General features: G+C 37.8%; 2 protein-coding genes across 2 annotated transcripts in view; one reads left to right on the top strand and one right to left on the bottom strand.

Annotated features, from left to right (window-relative positions):
- LOC116511110 (metalloproteinase inhibitor 3) overlaps positions 1 to 20,883 on the bottom strand; it is a 35,601-nt gene extending 14,718 nt beyond the window's left edge. Inside the window, exon 1 of the mRNA XM_032220927.1 lies at positions 20,467 to 20,883. Coding sequence (XP_032076818.1) covers positions 20,467 to 20,590 — 124 coding nt within the window. The 5' untranslated portion in view covers positions 20,591 to 20,883. The remainder of the gene's footprint in view (positions 1 to 20,466) is intronic.
- LOC116511109 (synapsin-3-like) overlaps positions 1 to 23,220 on the top strand; it is a 187,344-nt gene that overhangs the window by 48,234 nt on the left and 115,890 nt on the right. The window lies entirely within an intron of this gene.

Here is a 23,220-nt window from a genome sequence, read left to right as displayed (position 1 = left end):
CCCAAATACAGAAGGTAGAACTAATTAATCAACCATCACTACAGCAGTGCAATAAAGCATCCAAGAATTTCTATTAAATTTTAAGAAACTACGCCATCTTCTTAAACTTCTGAGTATGATCTTTCAGAATACAGAGTCAGGGTAAGGGCACGCTTTGGGTAAGGGCAATACTTCAGTATGTCAGAGATCCATCTCTCCTTTCTCAAAAACTTCATCCCACTGGGATGGGTGCCAACATTTTTGCAAAGAGGCTGAAACTTTAGTGATCACATGGTTTGCACACATTTTTGCACGTAGGAGCTCTAGAGGTGTTTGGAAACTTATGTTGACTTCGTGGGAACTGGGTGGGCCTCACAAATTCTTTCCTGCATATTAGAAAACCTGACCAAGTTGATTGATTAAGCAGCTGTCCAAGACAAAAAGAAAGTGTGTGTATAAACACAGAGAAAGTATACATTGTTACTGATGCCACCCTTTTCATTTTTTCTTTGATTAAGCCAGCATTTAAGCATGCTTATTATAGACTATAGAGGTTATTTTTTACTATCTTTCTAGACTTTTCTCTTAAAAGTAAATTCAGAATACCAGGGAGATATGAACTTCAAACCTGTAGAAACAGAATGCATAACTTAAAAAAAAATAACTAGAAAGGTTTTGAAAAAAACCTTAAAAAAAACATGTGTAGTTCAGCAATGAGATACTATACTCAGCCTACCTAATCTCTTAAAAACCAAACAAAGCAATCAAAATATTGTGCATTTTTAAAGATCATAAAATGAGGAAATTTGCTAAGGGACTAAATTTTTATTTTGTAAAAAGAGGGAGGGTTCAATTTGAATTGCTCAGTGCATTGGGATGCATAGATGCCTCAGAGAGGAAGAGAATAAATCATTTTTCATCTATGCAGCAATGATTCACATCTGTATATTCACGTTCGGTTCAAATGTATGCAAAACAACTTGGATAACTGTGAGGCAGCAGCACATTTTGCTTATTTATGCTGTTGCAGAAGATTTTCTGATTAAACTATTAGGCCACCAGCACAGGTACCTTCACATGCATTTAGAAAGTCTCCTTCAGCCAACAAATACAGAGCCTGTACCTGCTATATATCTAAAACCAAAGACAAAATAAATCATTCAATAGGGTTCCTGTGCCAATAATAACCTCATGAATGATTCTTCTTCAGACAGAGGCCCCATGCATTTATCAATTGTGTATGAAACTAGAATTTCATATTTGAAACTTATACTGTTTCAGATACTGATATTCTAACCACTGGTAATACAGTGGTTAGAATGCAATATGGCAGGCTAACTCTGCCCACAGTCTGAAGTTTGATCCTGATATGGCTCGAGGCTGATTCAGCCTTCCATCCTTCCAAGATTGGTAAAATGAGGACCCAGATATTTGGAGGCAATTTGCTGACATTATAAACTGCCCAGAGACTGCTGTATAACACTGTGGGTGGGTATATACGTACAGTAATTCTGAATGATACTGCTATTGTGCTACTTTAACTAGTTTGCTAAATAAACCCAAATAGATCAATTTGCATTAAGCTATATATTATACCTTGATCCTTTCCCCTATCTTTTTTAACAGGTATAGAAAGCTTTTCAATAGGTTATCCAACAGTTTGGGATATACTAGTATCATTGATATGGTTATGCAATCTTGTAATAGATCACTTACTCCTGATTAAGTAAGTCATGACCTATTTAGATAGGAAGGACAGACTGCAGTCACCTGGATACTGCAAATGATGAAGTGACAGTGACAAATTGAAGCACGTTCAGAGGAGAATTCTCAAGAGGACAAAGAGTCTCGAAACCAAGTCCATAGGGAAAGGTTAAAGAATGGAATGGTTAAATGGGTGCATTTAGCTTACTGAAGAGTTGCACATACAGTGAGAGAGGGATTTGGATGTCTACTATTCTAGAAGGTCAGACCAGACCCAGTGTTAAAGTTATATGGTGGTAGATTCAGTCAAACTGATAGTGAAAAAAATGCCACAAGAACTCTGGAGGTCTTCAAAAAAAAAGGCTGAATGATAATCTGTCTAGTAGATCCTGCATTGAGGGTTGAAATAGATGACTTCTAAGGTATCTTCCAAAGCTATCATCCTTTGCTATTGCTTGCATCAAATGCACAGTGCTAAATTTTCTGACAGTAGCCAGCTGATATAAAGAATGTCATAAATCCTTCATTTCATGAGTCAACATTCCTCAACAAAGACAATCTTGCAAAACAATGTGCTGGATCATTGCCAGAGCTTGATTCTCAAGCAAAAAGCATAGAACTGAAATCTGTCTGGACATTTTCAACATGTGAATCTAAAAGCTCTTCCCACTTGCTTTGAATGGATGTGAACTGTAAGTAATGAAGAGGAAAAGATCTTTCCACAAAGAATCAGACACTACTTTATTATGTCAGAATGTGTTAGAAATCTAGAATTGAAGTAGTCCTTGGAGCCAATGTTATTCCTGAAGCAAAATAGATCTGGCCCTGTAACTTAGAGCTAACTTAAGCATTAAAAAAGTATGATCAACCAAGTACAAGCCTTTCATTCTCCAGTCTTACTATTTGAATGAGCAAATGTACAAAAGAAAGGAGAAGGAAAGGAATAAAAGGCATACTGAATCAAAGTGCCTCAATATATGCATTTAGAAAGGACAGATATTTTTGAGGTATACAATGACTTGGAAACCATACATAATATCTTCAAAGAACTTTTTTAAAAAGTTCTTTCAGGACAGCTTGGTCTACAACAATGGTAGATGATAATGCATCTATGATGATGTTCTGTGCTGCCCCATTTGTTTCAGAGATTTTCTTTTCAAAATAACATTGATAAGAATGCAATTTGGGGAACTAGGAGTTCTGATCAGTTAGTATTATTATCTCAGTAGAAAAAGAGAGAAAAATCAATGAACTTTAAGAGAATGAAGATTATTCATATCTCATTCATAGACATGAACAGACAGGTATTTCAAGAATACAACAGAGGAAGGAAATTAGTCATGTGATTGTGTTTCTCAATAATCATTCAAATGGAGACATATTCACACATGCAACCTGCTACAGCTACAAATATTGTGCTTCAAATAATCTATAAAAGATCTTAGTTACTTCTGGATAGTTCAAGAAGCACCCAGTTCACAAATATTTTAAAAGTACAATAGAAGATTAGAGAATAAAGTATGCATCAGGAACAGTTATGTAGTTAGAGTGAATTTATATATTTATATATGCAGACAGTCTATTCTGAATGGCATACCAAATTCCAAAATACAGGTAGCCCTCAATTTATGACCACAATTGAATCTAAAATTTCTGTTGCAAGACATGTTGCGAAGTGAGTTTTGCCCCATTTTACAACCTTTCTTGCTACAGTTCAGAATGACCATCACATGACCCCAGCAGCAGACTGAGCACGGGCGCAGCCTGAAACAGCCACAACTTTCCCAAATTTCATTCCTTTGGTAGTCATGAGTGCGATATTTTGAGCACATCCTTAGCCATTTGTTTTATTTTGATTCAAAAACTTTTGTCCTATGTCAATTGATGGTAAAGACAAGAGTTGTAATAGTATATAGATGGACAAGGAAAAAAAACTCGTTTCTCTTCCCAGTTACATCTACCATAAAATAGTAAGTAGAAACAGGAGGGTTTCAGGAGAATTTACTTCAGATAGCATGTAGATCACTTATTCACCTATAAAGAATATACTTGCACCCAAAGTATGTATGTGGAAGGAAAGTAAACATATTTAACTTTAAGTTAACATCAATGTATTTATGACTCTGTTTGAGGAAGGCAGGAAGGAAGTAGAAGAAAGAACTGGAAATTTTACAAGGGGGAAAAAATCACAAGGCCAAGCCTAGATATTGATTTTTTCCCCCCTGTGAAATGGAAAGTAGTAATGTCAGAGAACATTTGGTTTAACCTAAATATCAGTTTGGGTATCCATCTAAAATATTGATTAGCATTTTATATTCATGTTAAACTCTTTTGAGATAACAGGTAGAATACTTTTCTACATTTTGTGATTCTCCTATGTTCAGCTACCAGCAAATCTGTTGCTTTGTTGCTATTTATAATGCTACCATCAGCCTTCTCATAATAAGAAAAAGCATTTCACACGAGTTTTGACACATTTTATAATATTTCTATACAAAAGGTTCCTATCTGGTTTGCTGACTGTTCTTTAGGGCATTTCATTTAAATACTAAATATTTTTCAAATAACAGATCTCAAGTTGTATCCTTCAGTCTCCTACTCCTAAATCCCTCTCTAAATTTACTGTTTCCTGATTCTAAGATAGGAGGAGGAAAGAAACAGATTGTATACCGCAGCAGATATTAAACTCACATATTTTACTATAAAATATATTTTAAAATGCCATAAGTCTGAAAAGTAATTTGTAGGATTTTTCCAGCTGTTAGATAGTTGTGTTAGCTAATTTTCTACCCATTCACATCCAGAATTAAAGTTCAGAAATATTGCTAATTCTATTATTGCTCCTATGCAGAAACCACAAGCTATTGAATAAGTACAAATGAAGTTCTTCTTTGTTCAGAAGTTTGTACCCATGCTTGAGTGCACAGTATAAACAAGAGTTTGTTTTGTGCACAGTATACTAAAACTTGATCAAAGACTTGTCTGTTCAAGTTTTCCAAACATGGGCAGAAATTATAGTTCCCCTAAGCATGTGACTGATATTTAGAGAGGAATAAGTGTATCTCTAAGGAACATGGTGGCTCAGTGGCTAAGATGCTGAGCTTGTCGATCAGAAAGGTAGGCAGTTTGGCGGTTTGAATCCCTAGCGCCACATAACGGAGAGAGCTCCCATTACTTGTCCCAGCTTCTGCCAACCTAGCAGTTCAAAAGCATGTTTAAAAAAATGCAAGTAGAAAAATAGGGACTACTTTGGTGAGAAAGTAACAGCATTCCATGTGCCTTCGGCATTTAGTCATGCCAGCCACATGACCACGGGAACATCTTCAGACAGCACTGGTTCTTCGGCTTTGAAACGGAGATGAGCACCACCCCTTAGAGTCAGGAACGACTAGCACGTATGTGCGAGGGGAACCTTTACCTTTTTAATTGTATCTCTCTCAGGTTTCCACTTAAAACTAGGACACTGTGATCCGTTCTTAAGAGAATTTCCATACATACATTATATCTGTCTCACCTGAATTAAGGACAGGATTATTGACTCTTTACTTAACCAATCCACAAGTATACTAGTGACCACAGAATGGTCACTATTCCTCGGTGGTGGATATGGAAGGTGAAGGAAATCTATATTTAGATTTCTGAATTTTTAGATAAGAAAAACTTAGAAATACACTTAGAAATACTTATCTTCTATCATATGGAAGTAGAACTGGCACTTAAGATTTATTGATTTATCTAGTCTTTTCATTTATACAGCCACCCACTTACCAAACAACTCTGGGTCACTAACAACAGATTAAAAATATCAAATACAAAAGAATGTGATAACAATATAATAAAATAGAATATATTAAGGCAAGAGCCACAAAGACAATTCATATATTTACAAATGGACTTACATTTATCATTTATTAATTTTAGGGATTATCCTGTAGTCCAATTATCTGTAGGAGTAACAAACAAAAAACTAGAAATAGTAGGCATGGAGCTTTTATTTTAGTGTCCAATCTGAAGTGGCAATACAGTGTGCAAATTGAGTCTCAAATAAGGTCCGGTTTTGAATAGACATACAACACAGAATTACTCTTTAATCATCAAAATTCAAGCCTCAACAAAAATGTAAATCCTTAACGTATCTGCAGAGCACTCCTTAAAACTTGGTTAAAAAAGAACTGGGGCTGTATTTTTAATTTATCCCAATATCCAGAGAATCCTTGTGAGTGTTGTTTTTGCCTTCTGCAGCCAACCAAATACATCTTAGCCACTTTCCTGACATGAATACAGCATGCTAATTCTTTTCAGCCTAGTTTTCCCACAATTAAGTTTGCACCACTTTCAGCCAAAATGTGTTTTTTTTTCCCCTTCTTGGATTTTCCTAGGGACAAGGCAATAAGAATTTCTTCTTTCTACTACATTTCTTAAAAGGGTTATTTGAGTAAAGATTAGTGTTTATAAAAAATGAAAGAAAGCCACAGCTAGAGCTCAGGTCCAGTATTACAAAGGTACACCTAATACCATAGTACCAACCCTAAAACCTAAATGCTAATCCATGTTTCAGATTTAGATTTACTGCACAACCTTTGGAACATAAGCATATTAAAAAAAATTATAAAGCAAATAAGCTACTGAATGCCTTACCACCCAATGAGACAGGTCAGCAGAGTTAAGGCTAACTACATACCCAGAAAATAAAATGGTGAAAAGAATTGTTTTTTATCAGTGTGGCTGAATTATATTTGTCTAATTTAAAGCATGCTCTGCCAAGGGCTACATAACTGATGAAGTATTAACATCATATTTGTAGGGCAGCATCTATCTGCATATTATAACCACACTGTATAGAATATGTGTAGCTATATTGCTTTCATTGAATACTACAGGGACATTAGATTAGCAGTACATTTTTTTCTGTTTTAGGCAGTTTATTGCTGCAACCACATTTTCCAATTCAGTGTTCCAAATGTGGTTGGTCCAGACTATGGAAATTGTAATCTATTAACATCTAGAGAGCTTCACTTTGAGAAAGACTATCTCATAGCCTTTTAATAATATAAGTAAAATAATATAATTGTCTCTGTGCTATTTAATTCATTTTGTTCAGCTTGTCCTATTTTCTCCTAGAAAGGACTTGTATAAATACAATCAGGAATGTAGGCAATTCAGAGACAATATCTATTACATTTAGATGCTTCCCATCTCCCTGATAAGGCAACTCTGGGCAGCTTACAAACACTAAAAAGATGAACAAAAAACAATTAAAAATTTAAACCTATGCAAAAAACCTAAACCAAGGACATAAATGGTCCATAAATCTTCTTACCCCATCAACTACCTCCGGCAAGGAGGGTCCCTCAGAGCCCCAAGCCAACTAGCAAAAACAAATTTAAAATCCCTTCTGGAAGGCGAAAAGGATGGGAACAGTATTTACCTAGTGTTCCCAAGGCTGGAGCCACAGTCCTCTTCTTAACCCTGCCCACCAGAATTCATTAGCAGGCAATGTCCAAAGCAGGCCCCTTCCACTAGAGTGATGGGCTAGCCCAGTGGTTCCCAACATGGGACCCAGGACCCACAGGGGGCAATTTGATTTTGAATGAGGGCAATTTTAACCTTGTTTAAACCAAGTTAATGGCCTTTTATGCTTTCTCAGGGTGAGTAGAGTTCACTTTTTGATTAAAGTAAGAATTATGTGTCACTGAAGGACATCAGGTTTTTAAAGATGCTTAGATGGGGCTTAGGTGACCAAAAAAAGGTTGGGAACCACTGGGCTAGAGTGAGACAGCTCCTCGGATACCATGAACCCATGCCATGTAGTACTTTAAAGGCAAAACCCAACAACTTGAATTGGATGAAGAAACTGAAAATCAATGCAGCTTGTGCAACAGTGGTGTTATATGGGCCATCCTAAGGGTCCCCAGAACTGTGCATAATGCAGCATTTTTCAGCAGCTGTAGCTTTGCAGTAATCCAATTAAGAAATGCCAAGTGCAGAAAATAGTCAAGACTGAAAAATATTGTATTATTTTGAGAATTAGTGTCCTATAATGTGAACGTAGGAATCTCCAAGTAGAAATAACATAGCATAAAATAAGCTTTTAACTCAATTTAATTGTTTTTAAGTCTTATTTCCAGAACTTTTCTTATTACAATTTCTAGGCATGACACTAGTAGAATTCTCAATAACAGATATACTGATTACATTCACAAATCTCATCTGAGATTTTATAGTCTATTGATTTACATCTGTCCTATTCCTAGACAGAAAGAAAATATTTCTAGTTCTCAGAAACTGATCTAACTGTTATAATGATATTCCATGTTTCATCCTATATGCTGAATTCAATTATGGGAAATTCTGCTAGGGGCAATTTACAGTGCTTTGAGAGGTGAATTTAAGAAGCCTGGCACTGCATTTCTCATTGGACATTAATGCTGGGTAATGCTGTCTTCAGAAAGCCCATGTTGCTCATATTATTATAATAAGAAAAAAAGTCAAATATTTAACTGAGGGTGATATAGCAATCTGAGAGAAGGCAAGAGATAGAGAGAATGGCTTGAATAAAAAGCTTGGGATATACGGTGTGGAGAACTAAGGATAAGGCTTCCAAATCTAAACTACATGAGAACACTTCTGTCTCTAAGAATTGCACAGAAGAAACTTTTATGTGGATTTATTAACCTTTCCAACATTTAAAGTGGCAATCCTAAGGGGATGACGAGAGTCAAGACCTAGTAAATAATGTGGGATACTACATCATCAGGGAATTTTTTCAGCCAAGATTCTCTAATAAAAATAAGTTATTTAACATTAGTAAGTGACTGGCTTGCCAAAAATAGAAAGCCCTTATTTTCTATGTTGGCTCAGGAGAATTCTCTTGTTCCCTGAATCAAAATACAGAAACATCTGCAGTAGCAGGATAGGATTCTTGATAGGAAAATATATTGGGGCTCAGTATGGAAAGCGGCCTTTGCATACACTATACACTATAAATTAATATATACTATATACTATATATTATATATATTTTCATAGATTTTCATGGTTGTAGGTATGCCGGTCTTGTTGTATTCGGGTCTTTTCCTGTATAAGATTGAGATTGTCTTGGCAATGTTTTGGCGAGGTCTCACTCGCCATCTTCAGGCTGGTGTTTTCGGCTTTGTTTCCTTTTGATAGAGCCACCACAAGAATGTGACAGGCATAGTATATCCCGACATTACCATTTTTTAAAATTTATGTACCATATGTCTTTGTCACATGAAAGTGATTCTGAGACAATGCAATGAATGCAGTGCATTCAATACGATCTTCTATGAAATCTTAATAGAGCTGATTAGCAGTGTTCCATTATTTGAGGGGCTGCCACAAAGAAGAGGGGATCAACCTAGTTTCCAAAGAACCATAAGGCAGGACAAGAAACAATGGATGGAAACGCATCAAGGAGAGAAACAACTAGAACTAAGGAGAAATAGTGAGAACAATTAAACAGTCAAACAGCTTCCAATCTGTTCTTAAAAACCTCCAGTGATGGAGCATCCACAATTTCTGAAGGCAAGCCTTTCCACTGGTTAATTGTTCTCTCTGTCAGAGAATTTCTCCTTAGTTCTAGGTTGGTTCTCTCCTTGATTAATTTCCATCCATAGCTTCTTGTCCATCAAATATTGGAACACTGCTACCATGTCACTCCAATCCCCCTTTTCACTAGACTAGACATACCCAATTCCTACAGCCATGCATCATATGTTTTAGCCTTCAGCCCCCTAATCATCTTTGATAATCTTCTCTGCACTCTTTTCAGAGTCTCAACGTCTTTTTTATATTGTGGCAACCAAAACTGGATGCAGTTTACCAAGGCATTATACCATTGGAATTGCTACCATTGGAAGAATACACACTTGGTTCTATCCAGCAAACTTATGTCAATGGCACTCCATGAAGCTATAAAGAAGTCTTGGGCTGCAAAGAGTGCAGGGCTCCATTCTAGGCCCTCTGCTGCTTAGCCTATTTATAAATGACTTGGCTGAGAGACTAGAAAATATAATTACGGGCAGTTCTTGTTTAGCAACTGCCTCATTAAGCAACCATGGTGATGGAAAAAGTAATTTTATAGCTGATCCTCTTATTGATGATTTTCAAAGATCCATAAAGCAAAATTAAGCTGAAGTAAGATCCTAAGCACAGTGGCAGTTTCACTTAGTGACTGCTTCACTTAATGATCCAATTGTGGGTCCCAATAGTGGTTGCTAAACGATGACTACTTATACCAAATTTGCAGGTAACACAAAGACAGGAGAGGAAACAAAGATCTTATAAGAACATATCAGAAATTGGGAGACTCTTGAGGATACGGAATTTAAATATGAAGCAAAGCTCTACATTTGAGCATGAAAAATTAAATCCCAAAGATGAAAGAGAGCAGCCAGATAAACAGCCAGTTGCACAGGCTGGAGAAGAAGCTCAGCTGCAGCCAGTCAGTCAAATAGAGGAATTGCCACTCCACCCAATCCCAGGTCACCTAGAGTTGAGCAGAGGGGGGAGCAACAGAGGTTGGTGAGTCTATTCATGAGAAGGCAGCCTCAACCCTCCTAATGAGGCATACTGGTTGGCACCTATTTACTTCAGTGCTTGGAACCATTCATAATCCTTCAATATGTGAATACTATTGACACTTTGCCTTGAATTCGTTTAGAGATGTTGCCATCATCATTCCTTGAACCCATTGAAGTCAAGTTGTCATGTCTTGCACCCATTGAAGTCAAATTGCCTTTGTTGTGCCTTGAACCTGTGGGAATAATGTTGCCTCAATCGTGCCTCAAACCCATTAAAGCCAAATTGCCTGCACTGTGCCTGGAATATGGAGAGTTGTGGTTGCTTTCATTGGGCCTTGCAATCAGTGGTTGCAGTTGTCCTGCCTGAAATCCAATGATTCATCCTTCTGTCATCTTGCCTGGGGTTCTTAGTTCCTCTTGTTGGCATTATGCCAATGCCTGCACCTTTTCTTGCCCCTGTTGCTTTCACTACATCCAGTCAGCGATTTTCAGAAAGGTTGCTTGAAACTAATTCTAAAAACTGCACACAGAGTTGGGACCTAGGAAATGACTATGGGGTTGGTTATGTGAAATAAACATGTGTAAGCCCGCTCATGGTGTATGAGTGTGTGTGTACTGGGACAGGACACTAGGACTGGAAACATTATTCTAGTAGTTGAGCTGTGGTAGCTCAGTGGTTAGAATGCAGTACTGCAGGCTGCTTCTGTTGACTGCTTGCTGCCAGCACTTTGGCAGTTCAATTCTCACTGGCTCAAGGTTGACTCATCCTTCCATCCTTCCAAGGTCAGTAAAATGAAGATTCAGATTGTTGTTGGGGACAATATGCTGACTCTTTAAACCACTTAGAGAGGGCTGTAAAGCACTGTAAAGTGGTATGTTATTACTGGTAGTTCTTTCATGGCAAGCATAGGAGTAATTGAATTCAGTGTTAGCATGTAATATGGTGGAGTAAGAATCTGCTTTATGCAGAGATTCATGCAGATGTGTTGAGATTTTGTCAAAGAAATAAAAATGTAAAGTGAAACACTATCAGAGGACAATAGCATCCACCCATTACATCAGCAAATTCCTTGGTTAACGTGAGACATCTGCTCGTAAATTTATCAAAACATTTTAGCTAAGAAAGGCTTGGGAAAGTGTTGCCACTGAAGGGAATTGCTCCAGGACTCTGCCCCACCCCCTAAACATAATTGAGTTTTTAGTCACAGGCAAAAAGATTAGTATTTATTATAATTTAACAGAAAGAGAGCAAGGAAGGGACTTTCCGGATGTATATTTTGCTTTCTGAAGAATCCTACCTTCCCATATAAAATGACAAAAACAAACACAATGAAGGTCACAGCTTAGTAATGTATTTTCCGTATTATCTCATTCAGGAAAACAAGAGAGAAACAAAAATATTTTGTTTATAAGAGACAATTACCTTCACAGAGGTTTTCTTGGCCATGTCCTCTCTTTTTTTCAGACATCTTCTTCCATAGTTCAACACAGAACATAGAATGTTCCTATAGTCACTGTCATACAGATTTAGAACATAAAGCTGTAGGACTGGAAGAGACCTCGGAGATCTTCTAGTCCAGCCCCCTGCTCAAGGCAGGATCATATGGTTTACGTGTTTTATATTCAGGCTAACCTATACTATATCATAATTTTTTATTCCCTTAATTCTGTGTGTGCATCATAATATTTAAGAAAGAAAAAAAATAAAAAGAGGGAATACAGCTACTCAATTGATATTCATCATGCTAGCTAGCCTAGCATAAGGATAAGCTATTTCTATTCTACAGTAAGCAACAAGAGCCAGTTTGGTCTAAGCATGCAGAGTACAGCACAGGTAGTCCTCATCTTATGACCACAATTGATCCCAAAATTTCTGTTGCTAAGTAAGACATTTGTTAATGGGTTTTGCCCCATTTTATGACTTTTCTTCCCACAGTTGTTAAATGAATCATTGTGGTTGTTAAGTTAGTAATATGGTTGTTAAGTGAATCTGGCTTTCCCATTGACTATGCCTGTCAGAAGATGGTGAAGGGTGATCACATGACCCCGGAACATTGCAACATAAACATGAATCAGTTGCCAAGCAACTGAATTTTGATCACGTGACCATGGGTATGCTGTGAAAGTCATATGTGTGAAAATCAGTCATAAGTCACATTTTTAGTGCTGTTGTAATTTTGAATAGTCACTAAATGAACTGTTGTAAGTTGAGGACCACCTGTATTGTAGCATAGCACAATCAGATAGAGAGATATTACAATTTCCTAAGCTGTACATTTAGTAAATCTATATATTAGGATTCCAACCTGTTTATCTTGTAGAGTTGCGTATGCTTCAACAATTATTCAAAAGTGCTTCAGACCCAGTGGTGGGATTCCAAATTTTTTCCTACCGGTTCAGTGAGAGAGTGCTTTGCACATGTGTATGGCACTGAAAGACCTCCTTTGGTGTCAACACTGGTGAGTTGTTTTTTAGCTCAGCTGAGGCGCTGCAATCCACTCTGCCACACAAATCAGCTGAGGGAATATAGGACAGGGAACGATGGGAACCAGTGGTGGGTTTCAAATTTTTTTAGAACCTCTTCTGTAGGTGTGGCCTGCTTTGTGGGAGTAGCTTGCCAGCCATGTGACTGGGTGGGAGTGGCTTGGCAGTCATGTGACTGAGTGAGCATGGCCAACTTGTAAAATGTGGTAAAACTCACTTAACAATGCTCTTGCCTAGCAACCAAAATGTTGGCTCAGAAACTCTGGCATTTGAAGCACGCAAGTCTTAAAGCTGCACCCTCCTTTAGGAAAAAAAACCCCAAGGGTGTTCAAACTTGACAGCTTTAAGACTTGTGGACTTCAACTCCCAGAATTCCTCCTCCAATTATGTTGGCTCAGGAACTCTGGCACTGAAGCACGCAAGTCTTAAAGCTGTCAAGTTACAAGACCATTGCACCCCTAACCCTTTAAAAAAAAACAGGGGTGTTCAAACTTGACAGCTTTAAGACTTGTGGACTTCAACTCCCAGAATTCCTCCTCTCGCTCTTCATCTTGATGATGTGTGGACAGGCGGGGGGAGGGAGCTGGAACCGGTTCTAAACAGCACTGTAGATATGTGGAACCTCTTCTATAGAAGTTAGAACTGGCAGGAACCCACCCCTGATGGGAACGCAAGGGCAGGGCCAATCTGAGGTGGTATTTGCCGGTTCTTTGAACTACTCAAAATTTCCACTACTGAACCAGCTGAATACAACTTCTGTTCAGACCTTGTTATACATTCAGGTAGCCTGACTTTCTGAGTCTGAAGTTATTGCTTTTTTAAAAATCCATGGTTTTAAGTTAGTGCAATTCTTAAAGCAGCAATACCTTTTTATCAAATTCATATGCCCACCCCAACTCACTAAAGGTGACTTGAGGCAACATACAATAAAGAAATAAAACAATCAGACTTGCATTAAAAATTTAATTTTTTTCAGAAAGATGCAGCAATGCAAGATTTATAGACCTTCTTCCACAATATGTGCTGCTATAATCACAAATGTAACATAATTTACTCCACTGATGAGCCACCCTAGTCATCTGATTTGTTTCAATGTTTTAAAAATAATAATTCTAATTGTAATGTAACTTCTGAAGAAATATTTTATATAACTTCAACTTATCCTTCAGGCTTCAACTTCCCCTTTCTAAAGTCCCTAAAACTTGGCTAGCTTAGTAGGAGTCCCATTTCTTGGGTTAATTCTGCTGCGTTGTTATAAAGATTTCAAGGGGTTTGCATTCAACCAATTCATATGATGCAGCTGCTCTCTCAGGTGACCACAGAATAAACGAATACAATAAAAGCACAGAAGAATTAGTCTTCATCCCAAAGCTCCTTACTGCTAGTAATGGCTTTTATAGTTTAGGGAGTTTACAGTTCTGTAGAGAAGCAAAATTAACCAATATGCATCCTGAAATAAACTACATGTGCAAAATCAAAAAGTCCGTAAGAGAAAGGAAAATCTGGAATTTCGACTTAGCATCTTGCAAATTACCGGTAGATAGGAAAACCCTTAGCAATCTAGAACAGGGGTTCACAACACCTGGTCCATGCCAGAAACAGCCAGAAACAGCTCCGTGCAAACAACCAAAGCCCATCTGTGGGATGCAGGCACGCCCCCTCCTGTCCACAGAAAAACATCTCTCCACAGAACCGGTCCCTGATGCTAGTTGGGGGCCACTGAACTAGATACTCTAATGAAAGAATGAAAAAACTAGAAGGAGTTTGGGACAATTTTCTTTACAGTGATTTTACATTGAATAGGAGTCACACTTCAAGCTAAGCTATAATTTATTAAACCTTATTTGACTGAATAAACCACAATTTGTTGAGTTTAAATTGCTATACCAGAAAATGTCATTGGATTCATGTAGCATTGTAAGCCCAAATCAAACAAACCATATTATAGGCTACTACAGGGGTACCAAATTCAAGGCTCTGATTCTGCCCAGTGTGCTTGGATGTGGCAGGCCTCCCAAGCTCATTTTTTGCTGGCAGAGAGTTGCAGGAGGCTGGTGCAGCTGAAAATGGAGTTTGGGAATCTGTTTTCACTGGCAGAGCGCTCAAGCCACCACAGGCGCTCCTCACACGAGTGACATCGAGCTGGCCACGCCCCCCACCCACCCACCCGAGGTCAAACATAATCCTGATGTGACCTTCAATGAAATAGAGTTTGACACCCTGTGTTAGTACAAAGCATGATCTGAGCAACTGTAACAAATAAAGGATATTAGATAACAGTTTAAAATCACTCTGTGTCACTGTATAGAAGAAATAGGAGGTGATTGTTACCATTGGTTCTCACTTGAGGAAGTGAGCATGTATTTCTTTATGATAATCATGTTGCTATCACAGCTCTATGACAGCCAATAGGACAAACATTCCTTATTCTGATGCTTCTTCTTGTCAATAACTAACTAGTGTACTCCAGATTTGTGACGGTTGGTATAGATATCTACATCCCCACCCTGATGCTGTGTAAATAGGATCCAACTAATTTTTATGCATTTGCACAAAATACTTTCATCTTTGAGTTCTTCCAGTAAAAAAGATTTGGCAGTGATCCTATCTTTATTTAGATAAATAAATTCAAGGATAGGATGGCACAATAAAAGTAATAAATAAAAAAATAAGTAATGCAAATAAGAGTAATGAATGATGGCGCACTAAGTAGCCAAATTTGAGCAAACAGTTTCTTTCAAGTTCAGGCATTTCTTTCCATTGTTTTTGAAATCATAATGGCATTTCCTTTAAAATAAAATACAGCAAATCCTTTTCAAGGATTCTATTTTGCCATTGTATTTAATTGCAAAGAGAACTATGAATAGATCTGTTCTGGCAACCTTGTCTGAAGCATCAACCCCTTGGGGCACTGACTCCTCCCTTTAAGACATGTATTTTGTCAGAGTTGAAGAGCTATAAAAAGTTACTTGTTTTGTAAACCAGCATGCAGTTTAGTCTGCTTTAAATAAAGTATCAAACTGCAACAAGTCTCCATGGAAACATGTAACCTTCATCAGCTAGAAATTTGGATCAGCCTCTTCCCCTTTTGATTTTAGAAAAGAATGGCAGTGTTTACTAAAGAGGTGCTGGCAGGGCTGGTGGCTTAAGGAAGACCTGGCTTTTTCACAACTTTGTACTCCACAAAATGAGGAATCAAAAATAACCACTCATTAGAAATTCTGCTGCTGCTGCTGCTTAATATATTGCTCTATGAAGGATAAATTAAGATCCAGTTTCCCCTCTAATTCCATATGTAAATAAGATTTGAAAACTAACATTTCAAAATAAAATATAGTATAGCGAAAACTATGGTACCAAATAAACAAATCCATCTGTTGATGATTTATTGACATCATACCAAAATAATAAGCTATGCAGCTTTTTTTAAACACCATTTTTGTAGTCTTACAAAGTACCTCCAGCTCACAACACAACAATTTGCTGGCAAAATATTCAATTTTCAGTAGTGCAATTTTTATCAGGGGTGTGTGTGTGTGTGTGTGTGTGTGTGTGTGTGTGTGTTTTGCTAAAACAGGTGGCCTGGGTCACACGTGTGAACACACAGCACTATGTTTTAATTTGTCCCTCCAAACCAGGGATATCCCAAAGACCCAGAATCCAAGTTATATATATTTAAAAAAAAGATTGTGAGGCCTGGCTTACTTCAAGTGATGACAATACTAGGTGATTAGGATAATTTGTTACTGGTTTGGGATTCAGTTCTTTAGCTGCTTTGCTTAATGCACTAAATTTAAAATCAGTATAGGTCATTATAACATTTTTAGGCAATATACAATTATCTCCTATTTGTTGGTTTAAAAGGCAGTAAGATTGGTAAAAAAATCTATAAACTAAGTCAAGAACAGGGCTGTCAAACTCACGGGCCATGGGCCAGATGTGCACTGCCCATGCTCGGTTTAGCAAAGGGGAGACATGTCACTTGATGACACCATGATGACGTGAGTTTGACTCCCCTGATCTAGAATTAAACTATTTTACACCAATTTGGCATGTGAAAAAAAGTGCCCCTATACCTTACTGCCTTAGTATTCCTATGCATTCACACTAGATACAAGCTGTCTATAATTTTCAGTTTAGAAACAACTTTATAAACTGGATTCACGTATGTCATAATGTGATTTGTTTGATTTTGTATTAACACACAAGCATGACTAAGGCTATAGCAGTTTAACAAGTTCAACACGTCACAGTATGTGTAGCAAACATTAACCACAGAAAAATCAAGTGGAAGTTCAGAAACAATGTTATGCCCTCAGTTACTTTCAAGTCATTTCAACTCATGTTCAGAGACATCCATGATTTTTTTCCCAAAATGATGAAAACAGTCATGCCAACATGACACTAACTCAGCCCCTTTCATATATGTGTAATGTCACAATGCATATAGAAAAGGGGCAGAGTTTGCATCACATCCATTGAATACTGCTTTTATCATTTGATTCTTTCATGGACACTTCTTACATTACTCACATTTTTATATTTTATATTTTTCTCTTCCACACTTCCCAGTAGAATAGATCTTGTTTCTTTTTAGCTTCCACCTTTACTGGCTATGAAAACTAGCAGAGTGGGAAATTCATAGCCATAACATTTAGAAATCAAAAGATCATACATTGTCACATATTAGGGGCATGTGGAGAATTTTCTGGTCGAGACACACAAATTGGCATTTGTGTTTTCAAGAAAAGGCCAGCTGCCTTTTGGCAGTGGATTCTGAATTGACATGCCTACTCCTACAGAGCACATAAAGCCCAGTAATAAAAGTTCTTTAAAGGACTTTGAACTTCTCCTTCACCCTTGTGCATCTTCTGATATAACATCATTGAAAGAATATTGTAGTCTAATATTACTCAAGTAAAACTGCAACTCTCAGAATTATTTCAGTATATAAGATTTTATCCGTTTTCAGCAGCAACAGAATACTTAAACTAGACATGAATAAGTGTCCTTTTCTAGGCTCTTTAAATCTCAATTTAGAAACAAACAAACAAACCTTTCGATGGGAGTTACCCAGTAACTATTTTGGAAACCAAAAGTTAACTAATGCCACACACATAAAGTAGCAATGAAATATTAAGTAATAAAAATATCTACAAAATACTTCCATATAGGCAGCAGATTGAAAAGAAGGGTTACCATTAATTTTTAGGTGCATCAGAGGCTTCCAGTCTATAGCATAGTTTTGATTTTATATTCATTTCAGGGGTCAAAACTTTATTTACCTGAAAACTGTTACCTTCATGCTTGCTTCATTCCTAGTCCATGAAAATGCTTCCACCCACATGTTTTTCTCTGTAGTTTGTTCTGCATGCCATGCATGCCATTTACTTCCCATGTGGTTTATGGTTTAAGCTTGCAAAGATTTCACTAGCATGGGAACAAACTGAGATGGCTGGATTCCAAATATTCTGGAAGGTTTTTACACCAATATGAAACTAGCACAACTTTGGGATTAGGAAATTGTATTCTTTATAAAGAACTATGGTGCTGGAGAAGACTCCTGAGAGTCCCTTGGACTGCAAGATGATCAAACTGGCCAGTCCTAGAGTAGATCAACCCTGACTACTCTTTAGAAGGCCAGATGAAACTTAAATACTTTGGCCACCTAATGAGAAGAAAGGACTCACTGGAGAAGAACCTAATGCTGGGAAAAATTGAGGGCAAAAGAAGAAGGGGATGACAGAGAATGAGGTGGCTGGATGGAGACACCGAAGATGTTGGTGTGAGCTTAAATGGACTCCAGAGGATGGTAGAGGACAGGAAGGCCTGGAGGAACATTGTCCATGGGCTCGGACGTGACTTTGCAACTAACAACAACAATAAAGACTGTCATTTGAAGAACCTTCATACCAGGATTTTATCCTAGTTTGGAACCAGCTGCATAACTACCTGAATTTAGAATTAACCATTCTTAAAGCAATCCTACCTGTTGCTACTATTTACTAGAAATTGAAGCAAAGCTCCTATATTCTTTGCAACAATATGACTCTGTGGAGTTTGCGGACAGTGTCACTGGCTCTACAGGCCTCAAAGCATCACTATTCTGTTTCTGGTATCTTTCCATAGATAGGCATTGTTTAGAATATATCTTCCTTTCTCTCCCATGAGAGCTACCATAGCAACAAACAACTATGATTCACCAACTATTGGAAAAAATCCTAGTTTCAAACATTCTCACATGTTAATCTTCTCCCTACCACACTACAGGCATAATGGCAACTTTACCTTTAGAAATATTGGTAGCAATTGCTTTGATTTTATTTTTGGAAAAAAATAAGACAATTGTATACAAGTACTGAAAATATGAGTGTAATAAACATGAGACCAATATATTTTACTTCCTATAGAGTGGTAATAAGGGGATTCTTTCAGGGTATCCATTTGCTCAGGAAAATGATTGACATTTTTGTATTGTTCCCTTGGTCAGCTAAAGAAAGCACAGATTGGCATGAAATGTTCTTTCGGGGTACGGAAGTCATCAGGTCAGCTTCAAAGTGATTTGTGGGGATGGAAACCTTGTAGTTTGCAAATGCTCATAAAAATTAAAAATGAATAAATTATTTCCAGTATTATATGCCTGACAGGCAACTATCAAATTAAAAGGTTAAAACTAATGAAATGGCAAAAACTTTCAGCTGAGACCACTCAGTAACCAAAACATATTGCAAGGAAGGAGTTAATAACATGAAATAATTTTGGGTGAGAAGGGAGATCAATAGATGGGTTTGATGCTCAGTGATCTTGAAACCAACCATAACAGATTTTTAAAACTATTTATCTGTTAGATATATATTCTGCCTTTGGGAGAAGAACTGCAGGGTACTGTAGGAAGTACTGTAGGAAGCACTTCCTTATGTTTTTCCACAGAAATATCGTATAAGATAGGATAAAGCTGAGGAAAAAAAGCAACTGAACCAAAGTCAGTGGCAGAAGAGAGATCTCCCAATCTTAGTCTACCATTTAACCACTATAAAATCTGGATAACTAGTTACTGTGCTAAAAAATATCATCCCATTATATATATATATTTACATATGCATGTAAGTTAGACATACAAACAGCGGAATCATGCTTAAGTAAATTTCAGATTCTTTTCCTTATTTAATCTATAACCTGCAGGTAAATACAGCGGGTGGAGCAGTAGTATTAGCACATAACTTTAGCCTATGCAACACTATTCAGAAGTAATATCCCCTGAAAACAACCGGGCAAGCTTCCAACTATTGACATTCTAGGACTAAAGTGGTGTTAAAACTTATTTTTTCTAGTTTTTTCCTCCCCAGAAAAATCTGCCCTGACTTCACAAAAGTTAATGTGCTGCGTAACAGAACTTTCCAGCTACCATTAACCATAATGCCACTGTCACAAAGTAGGTGTGCCATTCATATACGTGCAGAAGGACAGGACCCAGTGCAAACAATTCGGATTTGTAAGGCTGGTCGTTAACTATTTTGCAAAGTAACCCCAAAGCACGGCGAGGGGACAAGTCATTTGGTCAGTGTTCTCGCTGTTTTAAATTCAATACTGTGTTTAAATCTAATCCGTTCTGGACTGGAACTGTGTAAATCCGCCGACAAATTTCATGCCCGTGTTACAAACGAGAACTCAGGGCTCTAGAAAATCTGACTATCGGGAATACGCTGCTAACAGAGGCTGCCGGGCGCAGTTACCGAGAGAGTAACGCCACACTCACCAATATCTGAGTTACAGAAGGCATCCTGGGGATGAACTGGGACGCAGGTACAAGCTTCGACCATCAGCTCAGTCAGGCTCCAGCTGCAGAGCAGCAAGAAAACATTCAGCACCCGCCCTGACATATTGGGTCGCGACTGCTGTTACAGGAGTACCGTTCTTCCCCTGCTCCTCGGTCTCCACCCACGTGGAGAATAGTTAAGAAGTAGAGGGAGATGCTGTTTAGAAAGAAAGAAAGAAAAATGTAGTTGCAATTCTGCTTCGTCCGGACGCTCCTTCCCGTGTTTGGCGAGGCTAGGCGAGCGAGTTCTGAACTGCAGCAAGACTTTTTTTGCGCGCGGTTCCGCTCCTATTAAAAGTGCAGCCTCGACTTTCCTCTCCGCGCGTTTGACGCTCCCCAGCCACTCTTGCGCGCGCCTCTGCGTTCTTTGGCGGCTGCAGGGAATTATAGCCTTGAGCGCGCCCCACACGGCTATTGGGGTGCCGCCTCCCGGACCAATCGGAGCCCCGCATTACCTCATTCCTCAGGAAAGGGGAGAGGCTACCAAAAAAAAAACTCACCCTGGTTGGAGGCGGGGTCCTACCAAGGGATTCAGTTCCATATAGGGAATAATCTGTATTCTCTGTATTCTCCGTATGTGGCAGTTGGGGCTAACAAGCAGGATTTCTGTTGACAGTTACTAAAGGGGAACAGGAAGGACAAGTAGAGACTAGACTATGGCACGGATGATGAAGAACGTTAGAAGGAAGCTTTGATAAACATGCAGGAGAAGGAAACCAGTAACTGCTGGTCCTGTTGGCTATTTTTTTTAATCTATACATTCAAATTTTAATTATTTCCCAACTTCACAGCAGTTTACACTTTCAAATATGGCCATGCAGATTTTGGTCTAAAAAGTCACCACATAAAATGGAAAAAAAAAGAGGGAAGGAGAAAGAATAGTCACATCAGATAGTCAAGTGCTATTCATCTGTAGAGCTGAAAAGTCTGAAAGGCATTTTAGTCCTTGTTGATAGTGTTTTATTGTATATCCTGAATGGAAAAGCTTGAATGGAATCAGATTGAAAAATAGTTGGTTTCTCAGCTGAGCTAAACGATGGCTCCTTACTAAGAAGGTTGAATGAAAAGCAATGCCTTCACTCCATATCTTTAGTTTAAATGAAGTAAAATAAGAATACTTTAATAAATGAAATAGGAATACTCCTTGAAGTAAACTTTTTTGTTACCTGTATTTCTTCCACTGCACAATCACCAGCATTCGCTACATATTCCCTGCCAATGATGGACAAGTTCTTAAAAACACCATGAAAGAACTTCCTGTTTTTGTCTCTTCAATCGGATCCTGGCTGTCCTTTTCATCTCTTCATTTTAGTCAAATAAAATGGCCACCAAAAAATTCCTTCAATTTGGAGAAAAGTTGGAAGTCATATAGTGCCAAATCTGAATGGTAGAGCAGAGATTCAAAGTGGTGAGATTCAAGTTTTTGAGTCCCTCTTGACTGGCTCGTGCAGCCTGCCATTAACATGTTAAAGAAAAATCCTTTTTATGCTTCCTGTTTCAAAGTTTTGAAGGTTGCAGTGTGGCATTCTTGAGTTGGTGGTAGCATCATTTTCCAGAAAAATGCCAATAAAATTACCTGCATTCAAAAAAAAAAAAAGGTGATCATAAGAGGTCTTGCCAAAGCCTAGGTTTTGACTTTGTAAAACCTTGTGATGACTAACATTTCATTTCTGGTAGTAATAATAATGATCTTGAGTTTTATTGTCTGTCATGTTGCTGCAAAGAAATTTCTTACCTTCAATCTCATTGCATGACACAATTTGCCTGCAAATTTCAATTCCATCTATGTGCAAGAAATCAATTGCAGAACACTTCTGACATTGAAAAATGTTAGTAATGTGATCCTCTGACAAACCAATCTTAACAGTAATTTCCCTTTGACTAATCTGTTTATCCATTTTTCCCATGTGAAACTAATTGGCTATTGTCAGATTGTCATGGGTTGATCACACAAATCATTACACAATTTTTACATCTTTTGGTCCAATAACAATATTACCATAAGCTGTCATCGACAACCCACAGTCGGTCATCAGTTTCAATTGGAGAGATTGAAACTGCAATCAAAAATCTATTATGTATATTCTATAAAGCTCAACTGATAAATTTTCTCTGCAGGCTTTCATTTCACAAACAACAGCAACACAAACTTTCTTACAACAACTTCATACTAAGTGAAATGAAAGGACACAAAGAACCCATCCAACATTCTAGCTTCTAAGTACAGGTAATCCTTGCCTTACAATAGTTCATTTAGTGTCTGTTTGAAGTTACAACAGCACTGAAAAAAGTGACATGACCATTTTTCACACTTACAACCATTAAGGCATCCCCATGGTCACATGATCAAAATTTATTGGCAACTGACTCGGGGGAAGCCACATTCACTTAACAATTGCAGGTATTCACTTAACAATCATGACAAGAGAGGTTTTAAAATTCTAAACAAATGTCTCTGTGCTAGGAATAGAAATTTTGGGCTTAACCGTGGTCGTAAATCGAGGACTATGTATACTGCCATGAGTTGGTGACTTGTAACATTGGAGGCATTATTTTTCATTCAACCTTTGGGTGTACATATACAGTAGTTAGAGAATTCTTATGTTGTACATACCAACACTATGTAGGAAGTCTGCCTTCTCTGTCTCACTACTGGAAAACAATTTGAGGTTGCCGTCATCTGATCCCATCTGT

This window comes from Thamnophis elegans, chromosome 7 (genome assembly GCF_009769535.1).
Source record: "Thamnophis elegans isolate rThaEle1 chromosome 7, rThaEle1.pri, whole genome shotgun sequence".
NCBI classification, from domain to species: Eukaryota; Metazoa; Chordata; class Lepidosauria; order Squamata; family Colubridae; genus Thamnophis; species Thamnophis elegans.
This window is presented reverse-complemented; position numbering and strand designations above follow the sequence as displayed.